The 27,943-nt window shown below is 39.2% G+C and overlaps 1 protein-coding gene across 5 annotated transcripts in view; it reads left to right on the top strand.

The window, feature by feature from the left end:
- DENND5B (DENN domain containing 5B) overlaps window positions 1–27,943 on the top strand; it is a 209,301-nt gene that overhangs the window by 70,278 nt on the left and 111,080 nt on the right. For 2 of the 5 annotated variants that reach the window (XM_012458431.3, XM_012458430.3), the window contains exons 1-3: window positions 260–287; window positions 20,760–20,825; window positions 24,875–24,984. In XM_012458431.3, coding sequence (XP_012313854.2) covers window positions 275–287; window positions 20,760–20,825; window positions 24,875–24,984 — 189 coding nt within the window. In that variant the 5' untranslated portion in view covers window positions 260–274. Of the gene's footprint in view, window positions 1–259; window positions 288–20,759; window positions 20,826–24,874; window positions 24,985–27,943 lie in introns of those variants that run through there. The other 3 variants (XM_064377434.1, XM_064377433.1, XM_064377435.1) reach the window with 2 other exon arrangements.

Raw genomic sequence — 27,943 nt, 5'->3', positions numbered from 1 at the left:
ATAAATATACTAAAACCACTGAATTGTATACTTTAAAAGGGTGAGTGTTAAGGTATGTGCAGTATAGCTCAATAAAGCTGTTATAAAAAAACTCAATCTGCACATTCTTATCTGTTGCAGTTACTGACTTAGTAGTCATTTAATGAGAGTTAAGTGAGCAGACACACAGAAAGCAACCATATGTTCAAGAATTACTGTGATCAGACAAAAATGGACTGTCCTTTTTTGGCTTCTGTGTGAGCCCCACAGATCTGATGGTATTTAGGGAAACCTAATGGCCTTCTTTGGTTAGTACTTGTGAAAGTTATTTAACAATGTATATCTAGCTAAGGGCGTTGGAAGATTCACTGCTTACAATTTATTGTCATTCAAATTCTAATGTAAAATTAATGTGATACACTGAAAGGTGTAGACTGAATTCAGCAGGTGAATAGAAAGAAAACCACTTCAATATTTGATCATTTGTTGTTGAGGAATTTATCCATTAACAGAGTTTTTAGACAGAGTTGTTTATATCTACTCAGGGCATTGTTAGGCACACCTGTTTCTTATACTTCAGGTTCATCCTATAGAAAATCATGCTAACACACAAGGATATCCAAAGATAAGTCATGCAGTATTTTCAACTTCAGAGAGTAGCAAAGGATGCAAATTTAATTTCTTTACCATTTGCTATCATCTGAAGTTAGTAACATTTCTGGCTAGTCACCAAGCACCCAGAAAGAAAGAAATGAGCAAATTTGGTGCGTCTTTTTTCTTCTATATCTCCTTTCCAAGTCATTGCCACAGGAGAAGTGTTAAAGCATGGAAGAGAAGCTAGGCCCTACTTTTACTCTCATGAACAAAACTCTTCCCATAGATTTATAGGCAGCACAGCTGCTGCATTTGTCTTCATCCCTTTCCTGAAGAGCCTTATTGCTGTGGTCTTGCTCTGGGGCTGCTTTCAGCAAGCTTTCTGAGGCAGGTTTAATGCTGATTAGCCCTAAAACAATTCTAGGGCAGGGCTCCCCGCCAGGATAAAGAATGAACAAAATTGGTTTGCATACTGGCCAGCTGCAGTTGCTGCAGCTAGAATCTGTCAAACAAGGACCATTTTCTTGTTTACCAAGATGAGGTTAAATTAGCACAGCATGAGGCAAAAGATTTTAAAAATCCAGAAAATTAGCTGTGCTGTTGAGTATGATGCAGTCAGTGTGGAATTAAGGTGATTTTAAGTTAGTTTGAGAAGGGAAGGTAATATACTGTACTAAAAGCTTGATTAAAGGCTGCTTGAAAATAGTTGCTTGCTGTCTTAATGAAGATGTATTTGAATAGCGCTTTAAAGCTCACAGATTACATTTAGAAAAGTCAGTTGGCCCGTTTGTATTGAATATGTACCCTGGTTCTGGCACAAGGGTACAGAGGTGGACATTTAATAGGGGAGGACACCATCTTTGAGACTGGGTTTCTGGAGATTCTAATTCAAGCCTCAGCTCTGTGTTTAATTCTCACGTTAGGCAAACCATGTCACTGAGCATCTGTGTTCTCCTAAGGTAAATAATGAGAGAGGGACTATGCAGGCTCTTAAAGATAATTCGTCTAACATTTTTTGAATTATTTGTTTGTATAGTGTTATTTCCTAAAATATTGGAATCAAGTTTTATGTGTTCATAGAGCAGTTTCTGATAGTGGGACTTGCAGGAGGAAAAATGAGCTATGTAACCAGAGAAGCTGAACATGAGAGGCTTCTGACTTCCAGAGCTTCGGTTTACAATGCTCTCTTTCCCTAGCTCTCCACTTTGCACTGCTCTCATTGCAGAGTATGGCCACAGATCTGCCTTTGGGAACTCAGGGTTTTTATTCCAGCAATGCAAGGGTGAGCTGAGGGAAGGAGTCCCCACTTTCTCATCCACCTGCAAAGGCAGAGTATATAGCTGCACGTCACAAGAGTTATAGGAAGGGATAGGGGAAATAGAGGTAAGAGTGAAGCAGAAAGTCAGATAAAGGATGAACTCAGTGACTGATAATCCCCAAAGTGTCATTTGACTTCTTAGACTCCCAGAACCCCTGTGCTTCACTCCCCAGCCCTTCATCAACTCCAGATTCAAGGACTTCTGAACTTGATCTCTGTCACTCTCTCCTCTCTGACCTTCCAGGATCCGAGTCTTGGATCATTAAAAGCACACTTACTAGTTTAGGGCTGGGAAATGAGGATACTTAATCACCTTATAACATTGTTCCTATGTAAGATGAATTCTTTTACAGACTACCATCCAAATACAATCATTAGTAAAACTAAGGCTACAGCTGTTAATTTAACTGAAGCTTGTATAGTTATGGAGAGATCCTTTATTTTATCAATTCATATTTCTATGCACTACTCATTCAGTACTGTGCTATACTTTTCACTGCCCTTCACCTCAGCTAAGATGGTTTTCACCTTAAGTCTCAAGACAAAGGCAACAAACAGCCAATACAGAATTAGGGCATAGAGCAATGTGTGATCAGAGTGCTAACTACTCATAGTCTACTTTAAGCTCAGGGTAGAGGAAATTCTTACAGAAAAAAAAACACATTTGCCTATATTAGATAATCAAGTGGGTAGGGCTTAGAGAAAAAAGGAATCACTGCGGGTTGTAGTGGGGTAGTTTATACATGTAGGAAGAAACAGTCCTGAAACACATGAATGTGCAGAATGAAGGCTGATGTTTTGAGTTCCAGGTTTGAAGGGTTCATGAGGCACACAAAGGGAATTTTTATTCATCTAAAGTTTTATCACTGTTTTGTTTCCAGCTGAATTTAAGATTCATATTTCTGTTTTAAAAAGTTGTGAAACGAATATAGCAAAGTGTTAACATTTGTTGAATTTAAGAGGAGGACATCTACACAAAGTGTTCCTTATTTCTGTTTTACTTCTCTGTATGCTTGAAATTTTTTAATTTTTTGGAACAGTCTCACTCTGTTGCCCAGGCTGTGCAGTGGCACAAACAGGACTCAATGAAGCCTCAACCTCCTAGGCTGAAGCAACCCTCCCACCTCAGCCTCCCAAAGTGCTGGGATTAGAAGCATTAGCACAGTACCCAGCCTGAAATATTTTTAAATTACAGATAGGAAAATAAATTGCATTAAAATTGAGCAGCACAAGAGACAAAGGAAATAAATAATTCATAGATCAGATGGTCAGCTCTTGAAAAAGGTAGGTATTAATGGCAGGCAGTTATCATATCAGTCTTTAAGGAGCACATAAATAGTATATTGTTCTGCAACCAAAGAACAGAAAAATGACTATGGTCATCAGTGATGAAAGCTCAAATATGATGAAGAAGTGGAAAAAATAAACAACGAGCCAAGGTTTCTTCATAGCTTAATGTGTGTGGTTTTTTGTTTTTTTGAGACAGGATCTCACTCTTGTTGCCAAGGCTGCAGAGCAGTGGCATGATCACAGCTTACTGCAGCCTCACCATCCCCAGATTCAGGTGCTTTTTCCAGCTTAGCCTCCCAAGTAGCTGTCTGGGACTATAGACGCGCACCACCACACCTGGCTAATTTTTATATTTTTTGTGGAGACAGGGTTTTGCCCTGTTGCCCAGGCTGGTCTCAGACTCCTGGGCTCAAGTGATCTGCCCACTCCCAAAGTGCTGAGATAACAGACTCGAGCCACTGTGTGCACCCATGCTTAATTTTTTTAGGTGTGAGATATACTGACACAGAGAATATCCTGTACATCGTTAGAGAAAATGAAAATAAATAAATGACATACTTTAGTAATTATCAAAAGGAGCAAGTTCAGCACAAGAAACAAGGGATAACATAGTTTTCATACCCATACATCTACGTGAAAAGTAAGTGTAATCAAATTTTTCTGAAAGAGTAGGTTTTAATGCATATATTTAAATTATTTTAACATATGCTATAAAGCCTCTCTATTGTGCTATAATTCTCTCTAACAGTTGAATTTTTGCCTTTTCAAGAATTTCTTCTATAAGTGCTGAGGGAAGAACCACTACTGATAAATTTTCCATATTCCTAATATGCTTGGCTAAGCTTGTAGCAAGATTCAATGTATTTGTTGGTTGGCAGTACAGAATTTCGAGTAGTCTATTTATACCAGTAATACTACTGTGTTGCTAGTGAATAGATGAGTGTAATCTTAGTGCAAAAAGCATTTACATGTAACAGTTTTTCTACTGATTGATTGTATATAATTGAACAAAGTTCAAGTTCATTGCTTTTTTTGTTCATACAAAATGGAAAGTTGTTTAGAACTCATCCTGAAAGGAATTGACATACTGTATTATCCTCACAAAAGTACAACTTAATAAACATTTATGGCAATAAAATCTACCCACCATATGTATCTGCAAAATTGTAAGTATGTGGAATGGTCTTACAGGAACACAAAATTAAATAGTGTAGTTTCCCTAGTTATTTTTTAGCTATTTCTGTGTCGTATGGTGAAAGAATCAAATACTGCTACAATAATAATAATAATGATAATTCAAATTTATAATTTCGGTATAATTATAATCGCAATTTTAAAAAGTGTTTGTATATATATTTAGAGATGGGGTCTCACTCTGTCACCCAAGCTCAAGTACAGTGGCACAATCATAGCTCCCGGCAGCCTTGAACTCTTGGGCTCATGCAGTCCTCCCACCTTAGCCTTCCAAATAGTTGGGACTGCAAGCACACACTGCAAATCTTAAATTCTGTTTCGTTTTAGAGACAGGGTCTCACTCTGTTGCCCAGGCTGGAGTACAGTGGCGCTGTCATAGCTCACTAGAGCCCTGAACTCCTGGGCTCAACTGATCCTATCACTTCAGTCTCTTGAGTAGCTAAGACTGCAGGTGTACACCACCATGCCTGACTTATTTAAGAATTTTTTTTTTTTTTGTAGAGAAAAGGTCTTGCTATGTTGCCCAGGCTGGTCCAAAGTGACCATCCCACTTCAGCCTCCCAAAGTGTTGAGATTACAGACATGAGCCACTGCACACTGCACCCAGTGTCACAAATCTTAAATTTTTTTTTAGACAGAGTCTCACTCTGTCACCCAGGCTGGAGTGCTATGGTGCAATCTCAGCTCACTGCAATCTCCACCTCCCTGAATCAGGTTCAAGTGATTTCTCCTGCCTCAGTCTCCCGAGTAGCTGGGATTACAGGCATGCGCCACCATGCCTGGCTAATGTTTCGTGTTTTTAGTGGAGATGGGTTTTTACCATCTTGGCCAGGCTGCTCTTGAACTTCTGATGTCAAATGATCCACCCACCTTGGCCTCCAACAGTGTTGTGATTACAGGCATGAGTCCCTGCGCCCAGCCTTAAATTCTTATTAAAAACCTTCATAGTCCTACAAAACCATTATTCTAGAATTTGTACAAGCAAGGTAAAAATTTTTATACAAAGTCAGTAGTATTCCTGTGTTCTTTCAGTTAGCCCATGTTCATAATTATTCGTTTATTCTTGTATGCCTGATGATGAGGATACATTCTGAAAAAGGCACTATTAAGAGATTTTGTTATTGTGCAACATATTGTACTTATACAAAATTGGATAGCATAGCCTACTACAGACCTTGACTATATGATACAGCCTATTGCTCTTATTGTTGTAAAAGATTTAAACATTTTATTTGTAAACTGGTATTACCAACCTTCCCCTTCTTCTGAATATTTAGGTAAGAAATAAAAATAGGTTATCCTGGCTTGGTGTGGTGGCTCATACTTGTAATCACAGCACTTTGGGAGGCTGATGTGGGAGGATAGCTTGAGTTCAGGAGTTTGAAACCAGCCTGGGCAACACAGCAACCCTCCGTCTCTACAAAAAAATTTAAAAAATGGTTAGCCAGATGTGGCGGCACATGCCTATAATCCTAGCTACTTGGGAGGCTGAGACAGGAGGATTGATTCAGCCCAGGAGTTGAAGGTTACCATGAGCAATGATTGTGCCACTGCACCCCAGCCTGGGTAACAGAGTGAGACCCTGTCTCTTAAAAAAAGTAGTTATCCCCTGAGGGTCTTACAAGCTATGATACCCTAGAGATCTTCATTTCTAATACCATTTTCCAATTAAGGGAGCATGGGGTCCTTGGAGAAGTGGCCGATTTCTAGAAATGGGGCAAGAAATACATAAGGTGAGCCTTATACTGCTGGCAATTAAGGAAGTGTTCAAAAACCCAAAACAGAACAAAGAAGCCCCACAACACATAGATGGGGGTGCATCAAAGGTGCATAGGAGGCAAATGAAAGAGTTGTTAATGGCCAAAACTGGAACATACTGAGTAGAAAATTAAAAGTCTGTCATGACTCAAAATATAAAATAAATATGCGTGAGTCCATACTAATGTAAATTAAATGAATAGATAAATTAGAGACAAATCTCCTTTACAGAAGAATTCTGAAAAATTGAGGTAGATACATACTTAACCCCCAAGAGGTGAAGTGTAACTCTCTATTCCTAAAATGTAGGCTGGGTAGAGTGACTTCCATCTGAAGATTGCAATATAGAAAAGGAGAGAATAAAGAACTTTACTGTGGAGAAACCTGAAAAACACTATCTTAACCAAGTGATCAAGGTTAACATCAGCCACCCAGGCTAGAGTGCAGTGGCACAATCTCAGCTCACTGCAACCTCTGCCTCCTAGGTTCAAGTGATTCTCCTGCCTCAACTTCCTGAGTAGCTGGGATTACAGGCGCCTGCCACTACGCACAGCTAATTTTTTGTATTTTTAGTAGAGATGGGGTTTCACCATATTGGCCAGGCTGGTCTCGAACTCCTGACCTCATGATTTGCCCACCTCAGCCTCCCAAAGTGTTGGGATCACTGGCATGAGCCACCATGCCTGACCCACATTGACGGTATGAACCATTGATATTATGTGATGAAAATGGCACTTTACCTGTGTGGTCTTCCTGCCCCAAACCTATAAACTCAGTGTAATTGTGAGAAAAACATCAGACAAATCCCAGTTGAGGGACCTTCTACAAAATACCTGACCAATATTACTTAAAAATATCAAGGTCATCTAAAACAAGGAAAATCTGAGAAATTGTCACAGCCAAGAGGAACTCAGGGAGGCTTGACTGCTAAATGTAATGTGGTATTTTGGATGAGATTCTTGAACACAGAAAGGATCTTAGGTAAAAACTCAGAAAATCTAGATGAAGTTTAGAGTTTCACTAATAATGGACCAAATACTGATCATTAATAATAAATATACCATACTTAGGTAGGATGTTACTATTAGGAAAAACTGGTTTTAGGGTATATGGGAACTCTACTATTTTCCCTTAAATCTAAAACTATTCTAAAAATTAAATTTACGTTTTAGAAAGTTTCTTAAAACAATGAAATGAGTTTGACCAATGCAAAGCTGAAGAAAAAAGAAAACTGTGAAATCCAGAATTTAAAGCAAAGGTTAATAAAATGTTGATTATGTAACACCATGATGGACATACAGTACAATAATAATATCCTTATATTTGAAATAAGGTAGGTATCAGATTTTAATTTACAAGTTAACACAAATTATTAAAGGAATAAAATGTTCTAAAGAAAATGGGCTGAGTACAGTGGCTCATGCCTCTAATCCCAGTACTTTGAAAGGCCATGTGGGAGGATGCCTTGAGCCCAGGAGTTTGAGACCAGCCTGGGCAACATAACAATTCACGCCTGTAATCCCAGCACTTTGGGAGGCCGAGGCGGGTGGATCACGAGGTCAAGAGATCGAGACCATCCCGGTCAACATGGTGAAACCCCGTCTCTACTAAAAATACAAAAAATTAGCTGGGCATGGTGGCGCGTGCCTGTAATCCCAGCTACTCAGGAGGCTGAGGCAGGAGAATTGCCAGAACCCAGGAGGCGGAGGTTGCGGTGAGCCGAGATAGCGCCATTGCACTCCAGCCTGGGTAACAAGAGTGAAACTCCGTCTCAAAAAAAAAAAAAAAAGAAAAAAAGAAAAGGTTAGCCAGGTGGTGTGGTCGTGTGTGCCTGTAGTCCCAGCTACTCAGGAGGCTGAAGTGGGATGGTTGCTTGAGCCCATGAGGTCCAAGCTACAGTGAACCGTGGTTGTACCACCCCATGCCTACCTGGATCACAGAGAAAGACCCTATGTCAAAAAAAAAAAGGGCAGTGGAGGGGCTGTTTTTATTTCTTAAATTATATTTTAGTTTATATAGTCAGGGCTTTGAAATGAATCATTTTCAAAGCTATTAATATTTTAATTGTCTTAAAAATTTTGGAGTACATAATTCAGACCTAAGAGTACAACTTTTATTCATCTATCCATTTACTCAACAAACATTTTTACTGCTAGGCACAATATTAAGTAGGTGTTGAGGATGTAAGGGTGAATAATATTTTGAAGAGTTTAATTTCTAAAGGGGAAGATAGAATTTAATAGCATTAATGTAATATGGTAAGCAGACAGCAATATGCCATAGCAGTTATGAGAACAAAGTTCCAAGAATTTCACAGTGCTATCTCCATTTAAAAAAAAGAGAGAGACATCATATTCACGTATTATAAGATAACCAAGAAAGGAAGAGAAATGCATTATCTTGAATTTTACTGTTGAGAAAAATCTCTATTTTAACACATCAGTTAATACGTGTTTAGTACAGTGTACAATAAATCAAACACTGCATGTTCTCACTCATAGGTGGGTGTTGAACAATGAGAACGCATGGACACAGGGAGGGGAGCATCACACACTGGGGTCTGTTGGGGGGGAAATAGGGGAGGGACAGCGGGGGGGTGGGGAGTTGGGGAGAGATAGCATGGGGAGAAATGCCAGATATAGGTGATGGGGAGGAAGGCAGCAAATCACACTGCCATGTGTGTACCTGTGAAACAATCTTGCATGTTCTTCACATGTACCCCAAAACCTAAAATGCAATTTAAAAAAAATTAAGCTCATGGAATTTTTAGAATATTGGATCATAAAAATCTGTTCTAATTTATAGATTTTGTAGTGTTATAAAAGAAACTCCTTTCTTCTGGACAGGTCAAGAAAGATTTCCCCAGGAGGTCTTTTCTGAGTAGAATCTTTTTTTTTTTTTTGAGACAGGATCTCCCTCTGTCACCCAGGTTGGAGTGCAGTGGTATGGTCACAGCTCACTGCTTCCTCAAACTCCAGGGCTCAAGAGGTCCTGCCTCAGCTTCCTGAGTAGCTGGGACTACAGGCACATAACCACCATGCCTGGCTAATAAAAAAAATTTTTTTTTTCAGAGATGGGGTCTCCCTGTGTTTGGCCAGGCTGGTCTCAAACTCCTGGGCTAAAGTGATTCCCCCCACCTCGACCTCCCAAAGTATTAGGATTACAGGCATGAGCCACCACCTCTAGCCCTGAGTAGAATTCTTAAAGATGTGTAGAAGTCTAATAGGCAGACAAGACAGGAGGGGTGTGATAGGCAGAATTCTAAAAATATTCCCAAGCATTCTTGTCTTCTGGGTATTCAGTCAAAGAACAGTCTAGGATCTGGTGTTAAGGAATTTTACAGATTTAATTAAGATTACTAATTAGCTGACCCTAAAATAAGGAGAGTTTCTTGAATTATCCAGGTGTGTCCAGTATAATCACAAGTCCTTAAAAGCAGAAAAACTCAACTGCTGCAGAAGAGATAGAGAAGTAATTAGAGAGATTTCAAGTACAAGATGGTTTGATTTGACATGTTGGGTGCCACATGCAAGGACCAAAGAGATCTTAGGTGCTAAGAACAGCTGGCTGACAGTATACAAGGAAACAGGGACCTTAGCTCTACAACCACAAGGAACTGAATTCCTCCAATAACCTCAGTGTGCTTGAAAGTGGATTTATTTTTATTTTTATTTTTAGATGGAGTTTTCACTCTTGTTGCCCAGGCTGGAGTGCAGTGGTGGGATCGTGGCTCACTGCAATCTCCGCCTCTTGGGTTCAAGTGATTCTCCTGTTTCAGCCTCCCAAGTAGCTGGGATTACAGGCATACATCACCACGAATGGCTAATTTTGTATTTTTAGTAGAGACGGGGTTTCTCCATGTTGGTCAGGCTGGTCTCAAACTCCTGACCTCAGGTGATCCACCTACCTTGGCTTCCCAAAGTGCTGGGATTACAGGCATGAGTCACCACGCCTGGCCTGAAAGTGAATTCTTTAGCTGGGCGTGGTGGCGGGCACCTGTAGTCCCAGCTACCCAGGAGGGTGAGGCAGGAAAATTGCTTGAACCCGGGAGGCAGAGGTTGCAGGGAGCTAAGATCGCGCCACTGCACTCCAGCCTGGGCGACAAAGCGAGACCCTGTCCCAAAAAAAAAAAAAAAAAGAGTGGATTCTTTTTCAGAGCCTTCAGAAAGGAATGCAGCCCTGTCAACAGGATGGTTTCCGTATTGTCAGAATTGGAGAGTAAAGGAATCAGCTGAGCCATGCTGTGCCAGAGTTCTGTATCATGGAAAATGTGAAATAATTTTCACATTTTGGGTGTGTTAAGCTGCTAAGGTCATAATAACTTGGGGCAACAGAAAATTATTACAGGTGAGAAGATGTTTCAGACACAAGAAGTCTAGCAAGGACCCATAGGACATCATACTTACAAGGGAACTGCATGTCATTTGTCATGGCTCAAATGCAGGAGTCTCAGAAATTAAAGGGGAAAAGTAGGTCCAGCAAGATCATGGTGGTCCTCAAATGCCATCTCAGGAATCTGGACTTTACTGGGCAGGGACTGAATTTGTGAGACTGGTATCTTAGTTCACGTTGATTTTTCCCAAGGAGATAAGATTAATTCTCTGTCTCCTTCAAGTTTGTTCAAACATCACTTTCTCAAGGAGGACCAACTTGATCACCCTACCTTATACTGCAACTTGTGCTTTGTACTGCCGGCTTTCCTTACTTTATTCTTTTCTAACTTTCCATTGCACTTTTCATCTTCCAACATGCTATATAATTTATTATACTTATTGTCTGCCTCCTCTTAGAATGTAAACTGTGAGAGCAAGGATTTTTTTGGTCATTTTGTTCACTATGTTTTTCCAGTTATTTATTGTTGCATAATAAGCCGTCTCAAAATTTAGCCACTTAAAACAATAATATGTATTTTTTAATTATTTTTATTTATTTATTTTGAGATAGGGTCTTGACTCTGTCACCTAGGCTGCAATTCAATGGCGCAATCATAGCTCACTGTAATCTCTAACTCCTGGGCTCAAGTGGTCCTCCTGCCTTAGCCTCCCAAGTAACTACATCTATAGGCATACAAAACTATGGGTCTGTCCCCTTAGAATGCCTCGGCCTCCCAAAGTGTTGGGATTATAGGTGTGAACCGCCACACCTGGCCAAATTAACTCCTCTGTAGGGATGAATAAGTGGATAATAATGCTTAGATGGCTACATGAATTGTGGCACTGTCAACAGAGGAAAAGCTTTAAGGGGAAAAATGAGCTCAGTTGTGGAAACATGGATGTTGAGGCTGCTGAGTCTGAGACAGCAAGCTGAGATTCTTTGTGGATAGTAAAAATCATGAATTGAAACTCAGGGCTGGGGATCATCTTGAGGATTTTCTTTTTATGTTTTTCTGATGCAGGAAGAGTTTGTTTTTCCCATGGAGAAGAGGAAAATTCTGATCCCTTCATCTCACTTTTTTTCTTTTTGGTTGTTTTATGTTAATTTTGAAAACTTCAGAAACTGGTTAAAATGGCTCAGACCTCACCCTGCCAAAGTGACTAGACTTTTTTTCTTTCTATTTCAAAAAAGTATGTTAGATAGTAGCTTTGAGAATCACAGGCTCTTATAGAACTGGGAGAGTCTTAGTCATCATATAGGTCACTGTTCTCCTCCTGATGTATGTGACGTGTGATTTTCAGTCTGTGCAGAACCTCAATACTATATTAAGATCTGGAGCTTCTAACACCAAACATAGTAGAGGAGGGCTTTGAAAGCCTTTAGATGAAACGCCACACACTAATGCAGAGAGACTTAGATAACCTTTTCTGCTTAGCAAAAATCACATCAACTGAACATGTTAAGATACCAGCAACTTCAGTTAATTGTTAGAATAATGGGACTTCTGTTTGATTCTTATAGAAAGATTCTCTTTCCCACTGAGTCTTGTTTCTAACATATTTAGCTCAATTTGCTTATGTTAGAATAATTTCATAGACCACGAAACAGGATGGTCTATTTACTAATAGACTGCATTTACTTTTTTTTTTTTTTTTTAAGATGGAGTCTCGCTCTGTCACCCATGCTGGAGTGCAGTGGTGCAGTCTCGGCTCACTGCAACCTCTGCCTCCCGAGTTCAAGCGATTCTCCTGCCTCAGCTTCCCGAGTAGCTGGGATTATAGGCGCCCACCAGCACGCCCAGCTAATAGACTGCATTTACTACTGTGATGTTTTACATTAGTAAAACAAATTTACCCTCTTCTCTACCTTGTAATTTATATCTTTCTTTTAGAGAACTTCCTTGATTACTAATGTAGGAGGAAGAAAGTGGTATTTTTGTGTAAGTCACTTGATATCCCTATGTAAACTTAACTGAGTTCCTTGTGTTTTTGACTTCTTATAAAATTTTTTTTGGTGACGATGTGTTTTGGCAGCAAAAGTAGTTAATGGCAGTGGAGGGAAAGGTCTGCTTTACCTCTGACCAAATGACTGCTTCTTTGAGGTATGCAGCGGGAAAGTTTGTTTGAATCATCTTAGCAGTGTTGCTCCATACGTTACTTGTCAGCCGTAAGTTTTTTAATGTTAAGTTACTTTCTTTTGTTGCTGAAGGCAAAAGGTAGTGTCTCTCTTAGTGTCTCTTTAGCAAAGAATATGTTCTTTAGTAACAGGGAAAGATTTGTTTTATATTGTATAATAAACTGTGACATGGATAATAATATATTTTCTCAGAAATACGTTGGATAAATAATTTCCGTAGAAGGTAGATACTTAAGAGTAATTAATAATATGTTTTTGATTTAGTGAGAAAATAATGTGTTTTATATAAGAGAAAACCCTTGCTACAAGACATTGTGATTCGCGCTAGACTGCTAGACCAGCATGTTCAGCCAGAACTAGAACCTTGTTTTCTTGGCTATAGTTATTATTTGAAAATCACTTAGATGTTCTTCAGAATAAAAACTATTTACTAAGCACTGGCAAACACATGACATTTATTAATCTAAAAGTTATTGGAACTCTTTCCTCTTAGAGTTTCATGTTAGCAGTTACAATACTTAAATTACTTTTTAAAGTTTTTTTTCTTTAAATTTTATTAGTAGTATGGCAAACATGGGCTAGGATCAAAGACTTTGTTTATTCCTTATTATCAGAGAACTCTAGATCTTGAATTCATTGCTGAGGTTGTTTTTGCAAGTAAATAATGTACTGTCATGTTCTTTGATTGGTGGTAGGCTGCACAGCACCTAAAACTGTTGTATAATAATTTGGCCAGGTGCAGTGACAAATGCTTTTAATCCCAGTGCTTTGGGAGGCCCATGCAGGATCACTTGAGGCCAGGAGATCAAGGCCAAGAGACATTTTTCTTTTTCTGCCTCCATGAAAAATAAAAATAAAAATTCATCTGGGCATGGTGGCATGCCCCTGTAGTCCTAGCTACCAGGAAGGCTGAGGCAGGAGTTCGGGGTGGCTCAGCTGATTGCACTACTGCACTGCAGTCTGTGTCTTAAAAAAATAAGAATTTGTCTGATTTTTTACCATGTTTCCTGAACTTCTCAAACTCTTGGAATTTCCTGAGTGACAGGAATGTTATGCTAATCAGGTAACTAATGATGGGCCTCTGGACAGCTTCAGGATAGGAGCTGTCTCCGAAAGGACCAACCATGGTTGGAACTCTGAACCAATCTGGCCTCTGAGAGGGAAAGGAGTTGGAGATTCAGCTTAGTCATGCAGCCAGTGACATAATCAGTCATGCATATGTAGCAAAGCCAGTAAAAACTCTGGACACTGAAACTTAGTGGAAATTCCTGCTTGGTGTACATATTGACGTATATGCAGGGGATGTGGGGAAGTAGGTGACATCCCCTTCTTCCACAAGAAGAGGGCATGGAAAATCTGCATTCTTTCTTTGATCTAACCCTATGTATCTCTTCATTTTATTGGTCCTTTTGATTTGTGTCCTTTGTAAGAAAACTGTGATTGTAAATATAGCACTTCCCTGAGTTCTGCAAGTTGTAGTGAATTTAGCATATCTGAGGGGCTTGTGGAAACCCTCAAATTTATAGCCAGCCTGTTAGAAGTGCAGGTTGCCTGGGACTTCCAAAGTGTGGCTGGTGTCTGAAATAAGGGCACTCTTATTTGGGAGCATATCTTTTAACTTTTGGTGTCTGTGCTAACTTTGGGTGGCTAATGAGAGAATCAGATTGCAGTACACTCAGTTGAGATTGAAACAGAATAATGCTGTGAGCTCTTGGTTTTCAGTGAATACATTTTAGTAATTATTAGAAAGCGTATTTAGGCTGGTCCAAGTGCAGTGGCATTTATAACTAATTGATCACAGTTCAGTTACGGATTTCTTTGTTCCTTCTCCACTTCCACTGCTTCACATGACTACTCTTTAAAAAAATTAATTAAAAAGAGGAAGTATGGTTAATGTTAGCTAAATATAACACAGCTCTTTAATTTTGATGTAATCAAGAGGAAAGATATGGTGAATCTCTTAAAAACTCAAAGCTTACTGGATTAATGTTGATGTACTCTTATTAAAATCTTAATTAAGGCTAGGCGAGGTGGCTCATGCCTGTAATCCCAGCACTTTGGGAGGCTGAGGCGGGCAGATCACTTGAGCCCAGGGGTTTAAGACCAGTATGGGCAACATGGCAAAATCCTGCCTCTACAAAAATGTTTTAAAAATTAGCCAGGCATGAGGGTATATGCCTGTAGTCTCAGCCATGTGGGAGGCTGAGGTGGGAGGATCACATGAACCTAAGAGGTCCAGGCCGCAGTAAGCCGTGATCGTGCCACTGAACTCCAGCCTGGACAACAGAATGAGACCCTGTCTCAAAAACAGAAATTAACAACAAAAAACAAACAAAAAAACCACTTAATTAAAATAAACTTGAATATTACCAGGATTTAAGTTTCTGTATTGTTGAATATTCATCTGTGGGGTCAGTGGATTTGCAGAGACCCCTCTAAGGTTCTTTTGTTGGATTCCTTTCATGACCATCACCCTAGACCTTCAAGTTTGCTGACTGGATTTGGCGGTTATGTGTTTAGAAAGGATAACAGGCTTGTCATGGGCTAGAACCTATGGTCTTCATAAATAGCTTAGTAGGATATATGGCTTTTTCTATGAAAGATGGAGAACATGCATTAAAAATGGGCAAATTCTGGGGTGGGCATGGTGGCTCATGCCTGTAATTTCAGCACTTTGGGAGACTGAGGTGGACAGATCATCTGAGGTCAGGAGTTTGAGACCAGCCTGACCAACATAGTGAAACCCTGTCTCTACTAAAAATACAAAAATTAGCTGGTCATGGTGGTGCCCCTGTAGTCCCAGCTACTCGGTAGGCTGAGGCAGGAGAATTGCTTGAACCCAGGAGGCAGAGGTTGCAGTGAGCCAAGATTGCAACATTACATTCCAGCCTGGGTGACAGAGCAAGACTCTGTCTCAAAAAAGTGGGGGGAAATTCTGTCCTATATTTGGAGAACTGTACTTGTATATTTAAACATGTAACAAGCAATGTAGAGAGTTGCCGACAGAAGCTACAGTATAGTCAGGGGTTAGTATTGTAGTCAGAAGGTCAAAACTAACACAAATAAAAACTCAGGCTAATAAACACATAAATAGCTAACTGTTGTTAGTAACAACCCCATAATACTTTAATGGCATGAGGCAATAAAAGTTTTTCTCATTCACATTTAGTGTAATGTAGGCCAAGGTGGGAGGGGCTCTACTTCACAGAGACATTTAGTGACCTAACTTTCTTCCACTTTGGGAACTTCCCATCTTTTAAGGCCTCTTTTGCATTTAGCTGATAGATGGCAGAGGAAAGATAGATTGTGTGCCTTGACCTGGAAATGACATTATTGCTGCCCACATTTCATTGGCAAGAACTAGTCATTTGACCCCCACCCAGCAGATTTTCTTTAAAACTTCTAGGCTCCTGAGGTTACCTGTTAGGACCGGAAGAGTGGGGAATAGTGTGAGACTTACCATTGTTTTGTGGAGAAAGTCTCTGGTCAGAAACAGGCTATGATGGAAGTGGGTAGTGAGGGAGGGAACTTACTGGGGCCTTCCTAGTGGGAAGGTTTGGGGAGGAGAGTGAGGGAAGAAATATTTAACAGTGATGATTGGGCTGAAAAACAGCACCAAGATTCATAAGTCTCAAAATTTCCTCTTCGCTTGCAACCCCACAAACATGCTATAGAAATCTCTCCCAGTAGCTTTGAGCTGGGATGGGGTCCCTACTTCCATTGCCAATTGAGAGGAAGCATGAAGCAACTGGAAGGCCAGATCTCGTGTTTCCACAGTGAAGAGAGATGTGTTCTTGGCATTCTAACATCATGTACGTTCATAGTAGCAGACCCTTTATACTATATTTCATGTATTTTATGGAGATTGAGAAATTTTGGGAGTTCAGTATTTTCAGAGCTTCCCATGTACATTCTAGTATGTTAAGTTAAAAAATTAGTCACACTTGCTTTTTAATTATACATTATCTTTTTAAATATATGTCCTATAAAGTAGACTTTAAAGTCTAAACTTTATATAAATGGTGATTCACATTATAGCATTCCTGAATCTAGTGCATTTATTTCACTGGAAATTCTTTGAATTATTTAAACTGAAGTTAATTGGACTTTAGTAATCTAGAGGCAAGGGTGATACATTTGAATATGTAAATCTATTAAAATTATTTTTGCTTATGTGTAGTTCTCTATATAACTGGTTAAATTTACCTGGAATAGCTTTCATGTCTCATTTTATTAATTATTTTGTTTATAATTTCTAGGCTCCTGGGGTTGCCTGTCAGGACAGGAAGAGAGGGAAATAGTATGAGACTTAGCTTTGTTTTGTGAACAAAGTCTGTGGTCAGAAACAGACTATGATTTTATCAATGAGACATGAAAGCAAACATGATAAACCTCTGATAAAACCAGAAACTAGGGCTATATGAAGTAATTGGAACTATTGGTAAATATTCCTAGTGATAATCTGAACATAGCCAAGAGTGTCCCCATTAATCGGGGGAAAATACAGCCTTAAGATAGGAGCTAGACGATACTGTTAGACCAGTTAATGGATTTGTTGCCTGACTTTGCATCTCATTTTGTGGAAGTGATTTTCAGTGCCAATTGTTTTTGTCTTGAGGCAGAGTTTGGCCCTATTGCTCAGGCTGGAGTGGATCACAGCTCACTGTAACCTCCATCTCTCAGGTTCAAGCCATCCTCCCACCTCAGCCTCCTGAGTAGCTGGGACTACAGACGTTTGCCACTATGCCCAGCTAATTTTTATATTTTTTGTAGAGATAGGGTTTTACCATGTTGCCTAGGCTGGTCTCAAACTCCTGAGCACAAGCTATCTGCCCACCTCAGCCTCCCAAAGGGCTGGGATTATGGGCATGAGCCACTGCACCCAGCCTTCAGTATCAGTTGTAAAGTTCATGCTTGCATTTCCTAATGGGGAGATTTTTGTGTCATGGTATAATTCCCCTCTCCCATCCTCTAATGAGTAGCTGTTATCCCTGTAAACTAAAGAGAAGAGAAATACCCGTAGTATATATTTAATGATTGAAGTCTACTTTTGGTATTCTTTCATGCTAGTCCCAATTTTAACAGTTGTTTGCCTCCCAGAAGTGTGCAATCTCTGGAGGAGGGTGCTGACCTCTGTGCTCACTGGGGCACCCTCAACCAAGGACTTTGCACATTGGATGTTTGTCTGCTCGGAGCTCTATCCATGACCATGAATGTCAGTTCTCAGCCCTGGCTGTCCCTCAGAGATCTAAGTAACTACTCTGATGATTTCAGAGTTCTCTTAGATATTTGTAATAAATCGATTCCTTTATTACTCCAGGAGTGTGTAGGCAGCTTTCTCAGCCTTTTGGTGTTGTTTTTGTTGCGGGCAGAGCGTGAAAAGTTTCTATAAACCTTGTTTGGGATATCCAACTCTCACAGTATCTGTGGGTAAGTAGCCCCCCAGCATAGAAGCTTAGTGTTTGTTGCTCTCCTTGGATCATCAAACCTTGGGGTGTGGATAGCAAGCTCTCTTGGCCATTGGTATCCTACATTATCATTATTTGACTATTTAAACTAAAGACTGACATCTTTTTAAAGATGTCTGAAAGTTGTAGACATCTGAGTAACCTATAAAAGACATTCAGAGGTTTTAACACCCTTCAAAGCTGCTAAGTTACAGAGCTCTATTGTGAATTTATTATTAGCCTGTGTCTTTATAGTAGCAAACTTTCCTCCAAGAATTGACACTTCATAATTATGCTTAGGAATATCATTAATTAAGTGGCATCTCCGTATAAAGCAAATTTCAGCTTATGTTTGCATTGATAAACATGATTTATAAAAGGTAGATTACTTATAAGATTGGATATAATATATACTGGTGTTTTTACCTTAAACATTGGAATGTAATTTCTAAAATATAATAGTTTTTCTAGACCAGTTTTAGATTGACAGAAAAATTGAGAATAGAGTTTCCATTCCCTCCCCTTCCCCCACCAACACACACACATAATTTCCCCTATCATTAACCTCTTATAGTAGTATGGTACATTAGTTATAACTAATGAATAACTATTGATACATTATTGCTAACTAAAGTCTACAGTCTATTTAAATTTCTTTCTTTTTTTTTTTTTTTTTTGAGATGGAGTTTCACTCTTGTCACCCAGACTGGAGTGCAATGATGCTATCTCGGCTTACTGCAACCTCCTCCTCCAAGGTTCAGTCTGTTCTCCTGCCTCAGCCTCCCAAGTAGCTGGGACTATAGGCATGCACCACCATGCCTGACTAATTTTGTATTTTTAGTAGACACAGGGTTTTGCCATGTTGGCCAGGCTGATTCTGAACTCCTGACCTCAGGTGATCCACCCACCTCGGCCTCCCAAAGTGCGGGGATTACAGGCCTGAGCCACCACGCCCAGTCTCTGTTTAGATTTCTTCAGTTTTTAATTAATGTTTTTATATTAGTCTGTTCTCATGTTGCTAATAAAAACATACCCAAGACTGGGCAATTTATAAAGGAAAGAGATTGAATTGACTCACAGTTCCACAGGGCTGGGAAGGCCTTAGGAAACTTACAATAGTGGTAGAAGGGGAAGCAAACACGTTCTTTTTCACATGGTGGTAGCGAGGAGAAGTGCAGAGTGAAGTGGAGGAAAGCCCCTTATAAAACCATGAGATTTTGTGAGAACTTCATATCCCAAGAACAGCATGGAGGTAACCGCCCCCAAGATTGAATTACTTCTTACTGGGTCCCTCCCATGACATGTGGGGAATATGGGAACTACAATTCAAGATGAGATTTGAAGACACAGCCAAACCGTATCAGTCTTTTTTTTTGTTGAGGTATCCTATCCACATAAGTTGGCATGTCTACTTAGGCTCCTTTTGGCAATGACAGAATCTCAGACTTTCATTGTTTTTATTGTCCTTGATAGTTTTGATGAATACTTATCAGATATATTACAGGTCACTCCTTGGAATTTCATGTTTTTCTCATGATTAGACTGGAGTTATGGAATTTGTGATAAGACTGTTAAACCTTATAATGGTTTGCCAAACTCTCTTCCAAAGTGGCCATACCATTTTGCATTCTCATCAGCAATGAGTGAGAATTACTATTACTTCATATCTGTGTCAATATTTGATATAGTCAGCTTTTGGGACTTCAGCCATTCTAATCAGTATGCAGTGGTTGGGATGTAGTATTTTTTCTTTTTTTGAGGCAGTCTTACTTTGTCACCCAGGCTGGAGTGCAGTGGCACGATCTCAGCTCACTGCAACCTCCGTCTCCTGGGTTCAAGCAGTTTTCCTGCCTCGGCTTCTCAAGTAGCTGGGATTATGGGCACCCACCACCACACCCAGTTAATTTTCGTATTTTTAGTAGAGACGAGGTTTCACCATGTTGGTCAGGCTGGTCTCGAACGCCTGACCTCAAGCAATCCACCTGCCTTAGCCTCTCAAAGTGCTGGGATTACTGGTGTGAGCCAACATGCCTGGCCAGGATGTAATTTTTAAAATTGGTCATTTAGTCTTACTGTCATACTTTTTAGGTTGAGCCTAAAGGAGGCTTTAGGATTAGGATTTCCTAATCCAAAAATCTGAGATCCATAATGCTCCAAAATTTGAAATTTTGAGTACCAGTATTCTGATTTTGTAATTAAGGATTCTCAACCTGTAAATATAGGAGTCTTTAAGCTCTCTTGGCAAATATTTCAAAATCTGAAACAAATAGAAATCCAAAACCCTTCTTGGTCCTAAGCATTTTGGATAAGGGATACTCAACTTGTATTATATCTGACTATAGAAACGTTAGCTTTCTCCTAATACTCCTCTTTAAGTAAGCATTAAGAAGAGAATATGTGTGCTATTTCCCATGCAAAAAACTGTTACAGATATTTAATAGCATTTCACTTATTTTGTTAAAATTGCCTATTCTCTTTGCTTTCATTACTAATCCCTTATCAACTGCATTCCATTGGTGTTAAGCTACACTCTGATGTTAATGTCTCCTGTTTAATTGCTTTTGGTTAATTATTTAATCTCATTTTCCATTCTTCAAAGTCATTTTTGCTTTTTGTTTGTTTTTGTTTATTTGTTCATAAAGCTTTTTTGTTTCTGTTACATTATGTAGTTTTGTACCAATGGCTAGAAGCAGATCGTCATGGCAAGAGCCAAGATGCTGCAAATACGACTTCAGGTAAAAATAAAATTTAAAACAAGGATGGGCTGTTATAAATCATTATTTTAATTGACCCCAAGCCCATTATAAATGTTTCTTTATTCAGTTTTGCTTGATCAAACTTATAGATGTTATTTTGTTTCTCTTCTCTCATCTACATCTTAATTTTCATAAAGACCTCTTTTGCTTCAACCTTGAAAACACGTTTTCAGTAGTCTTTAAGCTCTCTTGGCAGATATTTCCTGCTTTTTAGGAGGAAAGGATTAATTGCAGCTTCAATTTAGTAGGAGGTTGTTTGGCAGTATTAGTTGGGAGTTAAGTTGATATGTATGTAGCAGTTGTACAAATTTATAGTCCTTGTTTGTTTCAAGATAGTATTTAAAAAGCAAATTTTAAGTACAGGATGCTTATGTAATTTTCATTTCCTGGGAATCCAACTTCTTAGATTTGGTTATTCTCCCGTTTTTTTTCCCAGCAGTAAATTCTAAGTTAGAGATTTATAAAACATGTGTTTAAAATGAGAAGTACGGGTTGTTCCTCCATCTCTCATCTCCAAAAGTCATCACCAAGATTCTCTTCTTTTGACTGGTACTAGGAGGAATAGCTACATCCACTCATTTCTAATTTTTTTTGTTTTGTTTTTTATGAGATAGATTCTCAACTAGTCTGGAGTGCAGTGGCATGATCTTGGCTCACTGCAACCTCCGCCTCCTGGGTTCAACAGGTTCTCCTTCTTCCACCTCCTGAGTATGACAGGTGCATGCCACCATGCTTGGCTAATTTTTGTATTTTTAGTGGAGACAGGATTTCGCCACATTGGGCAGGCTGGTCTTGAACTCCTGACCTCAAGTGATCCACCTCCCTCAGCCTCCCAATGTGCTGAGATTACAGGCGTGAGCCACCATGCCTGGCCCATTTCTAAATTCTTCTTTTTTTTTTTTTTTTGAGACGCTCTTTTTTTTAGTTTCGCTCTTGTTACCCAGGCTGGAGTGCAATGGCGCTATCTCAGCTCACCGCAACCTCCGCCTCCTGGGTTCAGGCAGTTCTCCTGCCTCAGCCTCCTGAGTAGCTGGGATTACAGGCATGCGCCACCATGCCCAGCTAATTTTTTGTATTTTTAGTAGAGACGGGGTTTCACCACGTTGACCAGGATGGTCTCAATCTCTTGACCTCGTGATCCACCCGCCTCGGCCTCCCAAAGTGCAGGGATTACAGGCATGAGCCACCGTGCCTGGCCTAAATTCTTAATAGCGATATCAGAATTTCTAAATAGTTGGTTCTTCCCCTAATATTCTTCCAAATCATATTTGCCAAGACAGCGGTGTATATATAACAGTGATCTTTCTTGTTATCCCTTTTTTAAGCAGTCTAATAAGCGGTGATGGTGGTGGTTTTGCTTTTCTTTTGTTAGATTTATGTTACTATTTTGTGGCTTTTTTGTTTTTGTAAAATTATTTCTTTCTGGAGGTGGTTTCCTTCTCACTGATTCTTTGTGCCTCAAGAAGGTGCAATGTTCCTTAGTTAACAGAACAATTATATTGAGAATGGCACTTTAATGACCTTTCTGATGTATCTCCTGTCCCATTAATAACTTGATACGTGAATGAAGATGTTATTTTAACTATACACAGGCAGAACTGAGTTAAAAGGTAAGTGTTACAAGGAGTTACATGATTGGTTATATCTTGTTTCTTCTGCTCCTGCAGTGTTTCATATTTTATTTACATTTATGGATAATAAAAGCAAGTATTTTTGGTGTTAGAAGGTAGGTGAAGGAGAGGGTTTTGGTTTTTTTTTTTTTTTGCTTTTGAGACGGAGTCTTGCTGTGTCACCCAGACTGGAGTGCAGTAGCATAGTCTCGACTTACTGCAACATCCACCTTATGGGTTCACGTGATTCTCCTGCCTCATCCTCCTGAGTAGCTGGAATTGACAGGCACCTGCCACCACGCTGGGCTAATTTTTGTATTTTTAGTAGAGATGGGATTTCATCTTGTTGGCCATGCTGGTTTTGAACTCCTGACCTCGTGATCTGCCCGTCTCGACCTCCCAAAATGCTGGAATTACAGGTGTGAGCCACTGTGCCTGACCAGGAGAGAGTTTCTTGATGGCTGTATATCATGAGGATACTCTGTTGCTGTGTCAGTACACAGTCAGCAGCATAGACTTTTAGAACTGGGAGGAATTTTGATTTTTCTCTAAAGTGAAATGAAAAGTAACTTTTTAAAATTAAATAATATTTATTAAAGTAGAGATAGAGTTTCACTATGTTGCCCAGGCTGGTCTCAAATTCCTGGGCTCAAGGGATTTGCCCACCTCGGCCTCATTACAGTCATGAACCACCATGTCTGGCCAAGTAACTTTTGTTTAAATGAAGAAGTGAATAATTTAAACTTTCTTAGTGTTTACAGAAAAATCTAGCATCAGCTTAAAAATATCATTGACTCTTCCTGAAATCAGTTCTAAGCCCTGAATCTGTTCTTCAGCCACATTGACTCTCATAGACAGTTTCACATTCCTCTGTTGACTTTTTGATGCTTACACACTCTAGAAGCATGGTGCAAAAATTGATAAACTTTCCTTAGGGATGTCTTTGACAGTTTCTCTTCTAGAAATGAATGCTCTCAACTCTTAGAAGATGAAAGTATGGAGAAGAAAAATACAGAGATGAAATGTTTGCCTAAATAAGTCAGAGGAATCTAAAGAAAATAATGATCATTAACCAAGGACTTCAATTAGAAATAGTAGTTTAGTTGCCTTAGCAAATATATTTAAATTATGTGTCCTTGTTCAAAAACGTTCCTGTGTATTTTATATTGCAGTCTACAGCAAGATTTTTTAGTGTGACTTTTCCCTCCTCCTGTGATCTGTTTTGCAGTCAGAGTTGTTTCTTTTCATATTTTTTACCCAAAATGGAAACTGAGTTTAACTAGAAGTTTAAAATAACTCATAGATCAAATTGCTTTGTGATATTTTTAATTGTATAAATACTGGTAAGTGACATTTATCTTCTGCTGTAACAGCTAGTATTTTGCACTTAATTAGAACTTTAAAAGTAGGAAAACAGGACACAATGAAATTGTTTCAAGGTTTTCTGGTTCCTTGATCCCAAATTCTTGACATTGGGAATTTAAGATCCATCTACATTAAAATATTTCATGAAACCAATAGTCTTAAGGGAATTACTTTGGTTGAGGAGGTTAAAAAAAACCCAAACACCTGATAGCTATTACTGAATTCTCATTTTTTTTACTTTTTTAAAAATTTATAAATTAAAAAACAAAAAAACAAGAACGGGGTCTCACCATGTTGCCCAGGCTGGTTTCAAACTCCTGGGCTCAAGCAATCCTCCTGCATCAGCCTCTCAAAGTGCTGGGATTACAGGCGTGAGCTACTGTGCCTGGCCTGAATTTTCTTATATATGATTAAAATGTAGCCTACTTTTATCTTTCCAGAATTTTGCCAGATAATGAATTTGACTTAGGATAGCTCATTTATTTTTAAAAGGTTAGTGTGTTTAATGTGTTCTGTCTACTAAACAGGTTGACTCATCAGTGATGTTTCTAATTCTGTTAATTTTGTTACTTAAGAACCTGGATATGCAATCACATTTCTCAGAGATTTCCATGGAAACTCAAGCAAAATTGCCTCCTTGGAGCACTGCAGCATGGGTCTAAGTGTGTATAAAATTTCAGGATCATAAGATGTATGATTAGTTTTAATACAAGATGTTTCTTTACTGAAATAAATGTTTTCATATAGTTTTTTATTACCACACATTGAAATGTGAACAATAATTAGGGTATAGTAATGATTATATTACCATATCTTGATTTTTAGTATCAATTGAGTAGCCAGGATTTTAAAATTCAGATTATAAAGTTTTAAATGCTGACCTGTTAACAGTTTTTTAGTTGTCCATTGGGATTTTACAACTTAGATGGTTAGAGGTAGAAATTGAATCAGATCTCAACATTATCAGTCAGTAGTTCTATAAAATAAATATAAAATTATGACATGCTTTGAAACAGTCCTGTATATTAACTATGTATTAATTATTTGTTGTAGGTGAAAATTTTGACCAGAGTCCTTTGAGAAGAACATTCAAATCCAAAGTTCTTGCCCACTATCCTCAGAATATAGAATGGAACCCTTTTGATCAAGATGCGGTAAACATGGTATGTGTTTTATTTCCCCTCATTTTCTCTTTAGCCTTGTTTTTACTTTATTAAGATGAAGGTAGTGACTGTATTTTGAATGTCTACCTTATTTCATTTAATTTTTTCTTTAAGTGATTTTATAAGAAATGTGATACTGACCTCATTTTATAGATGTGGAAGCTGAAGCTCAGAGAAGCAAGTTACTTTCCCAGGGTTTCCATAGCTAATAAGTTTATACAGTAGACCCTAAAAGCTAATTTTAGTTTGCTACTATTAAACTGTGTTGTGTGTTTATATTAATACATAGAAGCTTTGATAAACAGTGATGTTACTTTATTGGCCTGAGAGGAGCCTGATGGAAAGAGCCTGATTACAGTTTTTATATTTCAAGGAATGTTGTATGGTAGGCCTGTAATTTGTCATCTTTGCAGACAATGTAAAGATAAAAAGAAACTTAATTGCGTCATTTGATGTAGTAGGAATCTGAATTTTTTATGATTGTTACTGGTGGAGGGTGTCCAGGTTCTTGGCATCTTGAACAAAGAATTGGACAAAACATGCATACAAAGCAAAGAAAGAATGAAGCAACAAAAGTGAGATTTATTTAAAATGAAGGTACAATCCACAGGGTGGGAGCAGGCCCAAACGAGTAGCTCAAGAGCCCATTATAGAATTTTCTGGGGCTTAAATACCCTCTAGAGGTTTTCCATTGGTTACTTGGTGTACACTTTATATAAATGAAGTAATGGCCCACGATCAGTCTGATTGGTTGTGGGAGGATACCAATCAGAGGCTGAAGCAAAGTTATACCCTGTGCAAACATTTGAGAGGATGAAGTGAAGTTACAAAGTTATACTCCTATGCAAATGAAGACTTGGCCCGCAACCATCCTGATTGGTTGTGGGAGGGGACCAATCAGAGGTACTTTCAATTTTGCATCTGCCATGCAGAAAAAGGGTGGTGGGGGTTACAAAGGGAGTAGCCACTGGTCCTTCTGCTACTTGGGCGTTGAAAGTTGGGGTTTTCCTTTTGATTTAGTTCTAGAAAGTCAGCCTGAATCGGCCTTAGGTCCCCTGCCTCCAGACCCTATTCTGCCTCATAATGAGTTACCAGAGCTGATTAAGTTTCTCTTTTATCCCTGCATGATGGTGTGCTTCTATAATCCCAGCTACTCAGGAGGTTGAGGCAGTGTGATTGCTTGAGCCCAGGAGTTTGAGACCAGCATGGGCACCATAGCAAGACCCTGTCTCAAAATAGGTGGGTAGGTATAGGTAGGTAGGTGGATAGATGATTAATAGATAGATAGATGGGTAGACAGATGATTAATAGATAGATAGGTAGATAGATGATTAATAGATAGATATAGGTAGGTAGGTAGGTAGATGATTAATAGATAGGTAGGTAGGTAGATAGATTAATAGATAGATAGATAGATAGATCAGACAGATAGACAGACAGACAGACAGAGACCAGTGTGGGCACCATAGCAAGACCCTATCTCAAAAATAGGTAGGTAGATAGGTAGGTAGGTAGGTAGATAAATAGAAGATAGAGAGTCAGTCTCCTTGAGAGGTTCTTAGAAATAAAGTAGGTCATAGTTTTCAGATTATTTGGGAAGGGCCCTTCTTAGAAGCCTGAATAATATTTTAGATGTCCATAAACTATGTGATTATATAATTCACAGGGTCCCAAAGTAAGGAGATAACCAGGCATGATAGATACAGAAATGAATTGAGTATATACGTAAGAATGGAAAAAATAAAGAAAAAGATACAGAAATGATTAAAGGTGAACTGAGACACTGTGATACCCATTGCTTTTTTTGAGTTGTTTTGTTTTGTTTCTTATTTTTGAGACAGAGTCTCACTTTGTTGCTCAGGCTGGAGTGCAGTGGCACAATCTTGGCTTGCTGCAACCTCCACCTCCTGGATTCAAGTGATTCTCCTGCCTCAGCCTCCCAAGTAGCTGGAATTACAGGCTCACACCACCACTCTCAGCTAATCTTTTGTATTTTTAGTAGAGACAGAGTTTCACCATGTTGGCCATGCTGATCTCGAACTCCTGGCCTCAAGTGATCTACCTTCCTTCAATGTCCCAAAGGGCTGGGATTATGAGCACATGCCACCATACCTGGCTAATTTTTGCATTTTTAGTAGAGGTGAGGTTTTGCTTTGTTGGCCAGTCTGGTCTTGTACTTCTGATCTCAAGTGATCCACCTGCCTCAGCCTCCCAAAGCACTGGGATTACAGGCATGAGCCACCGTACTCGGCCGCTTTTTGAGTATTTTAAAGATAGTGTTAAAAGACTCCATTATAACCTGATAATTTTTTTTTTTTTTTTTTTTTTAGACAAGAGTCTTGCTCTGTTGCCAGGCTGGAGTGCAGTGGTGCAATCCCGGCTCACTGCAACTTCCGTTTTCCGATTTCAAGCAATTCTCTTGCCTCGGCCTCCCGAGTAGCAGGTACAACAGGCACGCACCACCACACTTGGCTAATTTTTTGTACTTTTAGTAAAGTCGGGGTTTCACCATGTTGGCCAGGATGGTCTCAATCTCTTGACGTCGTGAACTGTCCGCCTCTGCCTCCCAGAGTGCTGGGATTACAGGCGTGAGGCACCGCACCCGGCTATAACCTGATAATCTAACAAAGGAAATTAATATTCAGTAGATACCTGCTAGGTTTATTTTATACATGTTATTTTCACATGCATGTTTACATGTACCCAGTGAGAATTCTCATATTTTCAAAGGTTGAGTAACTTGCCCAAAGTTAGGCAGTAAGGCTCAGAAGTTAAATCCAGATCATTTTTACTCTCTAGTTCACTTTTTTTTTCATCTGCCATGCTGCCTCCCTAAAAGAAAAACTATGTAACTTAGTTTTGATCTGCACCAGAAGTGTTATGGGTCACGCTGGACCCTTTGTGGTATTTCTGTATCACAGTAAACTCTTTCCAGCCTAGACTCACTCAAGGGAGGGGA

The sequence above is a fragment of the Aotus nancymaae genome, unplaced genomic scaffold, assembly GCF_030222135.1.
Source record: "Aotus nancymaae isolate 86718 unplaced genomic scaffold, 86718_ANA_hifiasm-v0.15.2.pri h1tg000016l, whole genome shotgun sequence".
Lineage (NCBI taxonomy): Eukaryota > Metazoa > Chordata > Mammalia > Primates > Aotidae > Aotus > Aotus nancymaae.
This window is presented reverse-complemented; position numbering and strand designations above follow the sequence as displayed.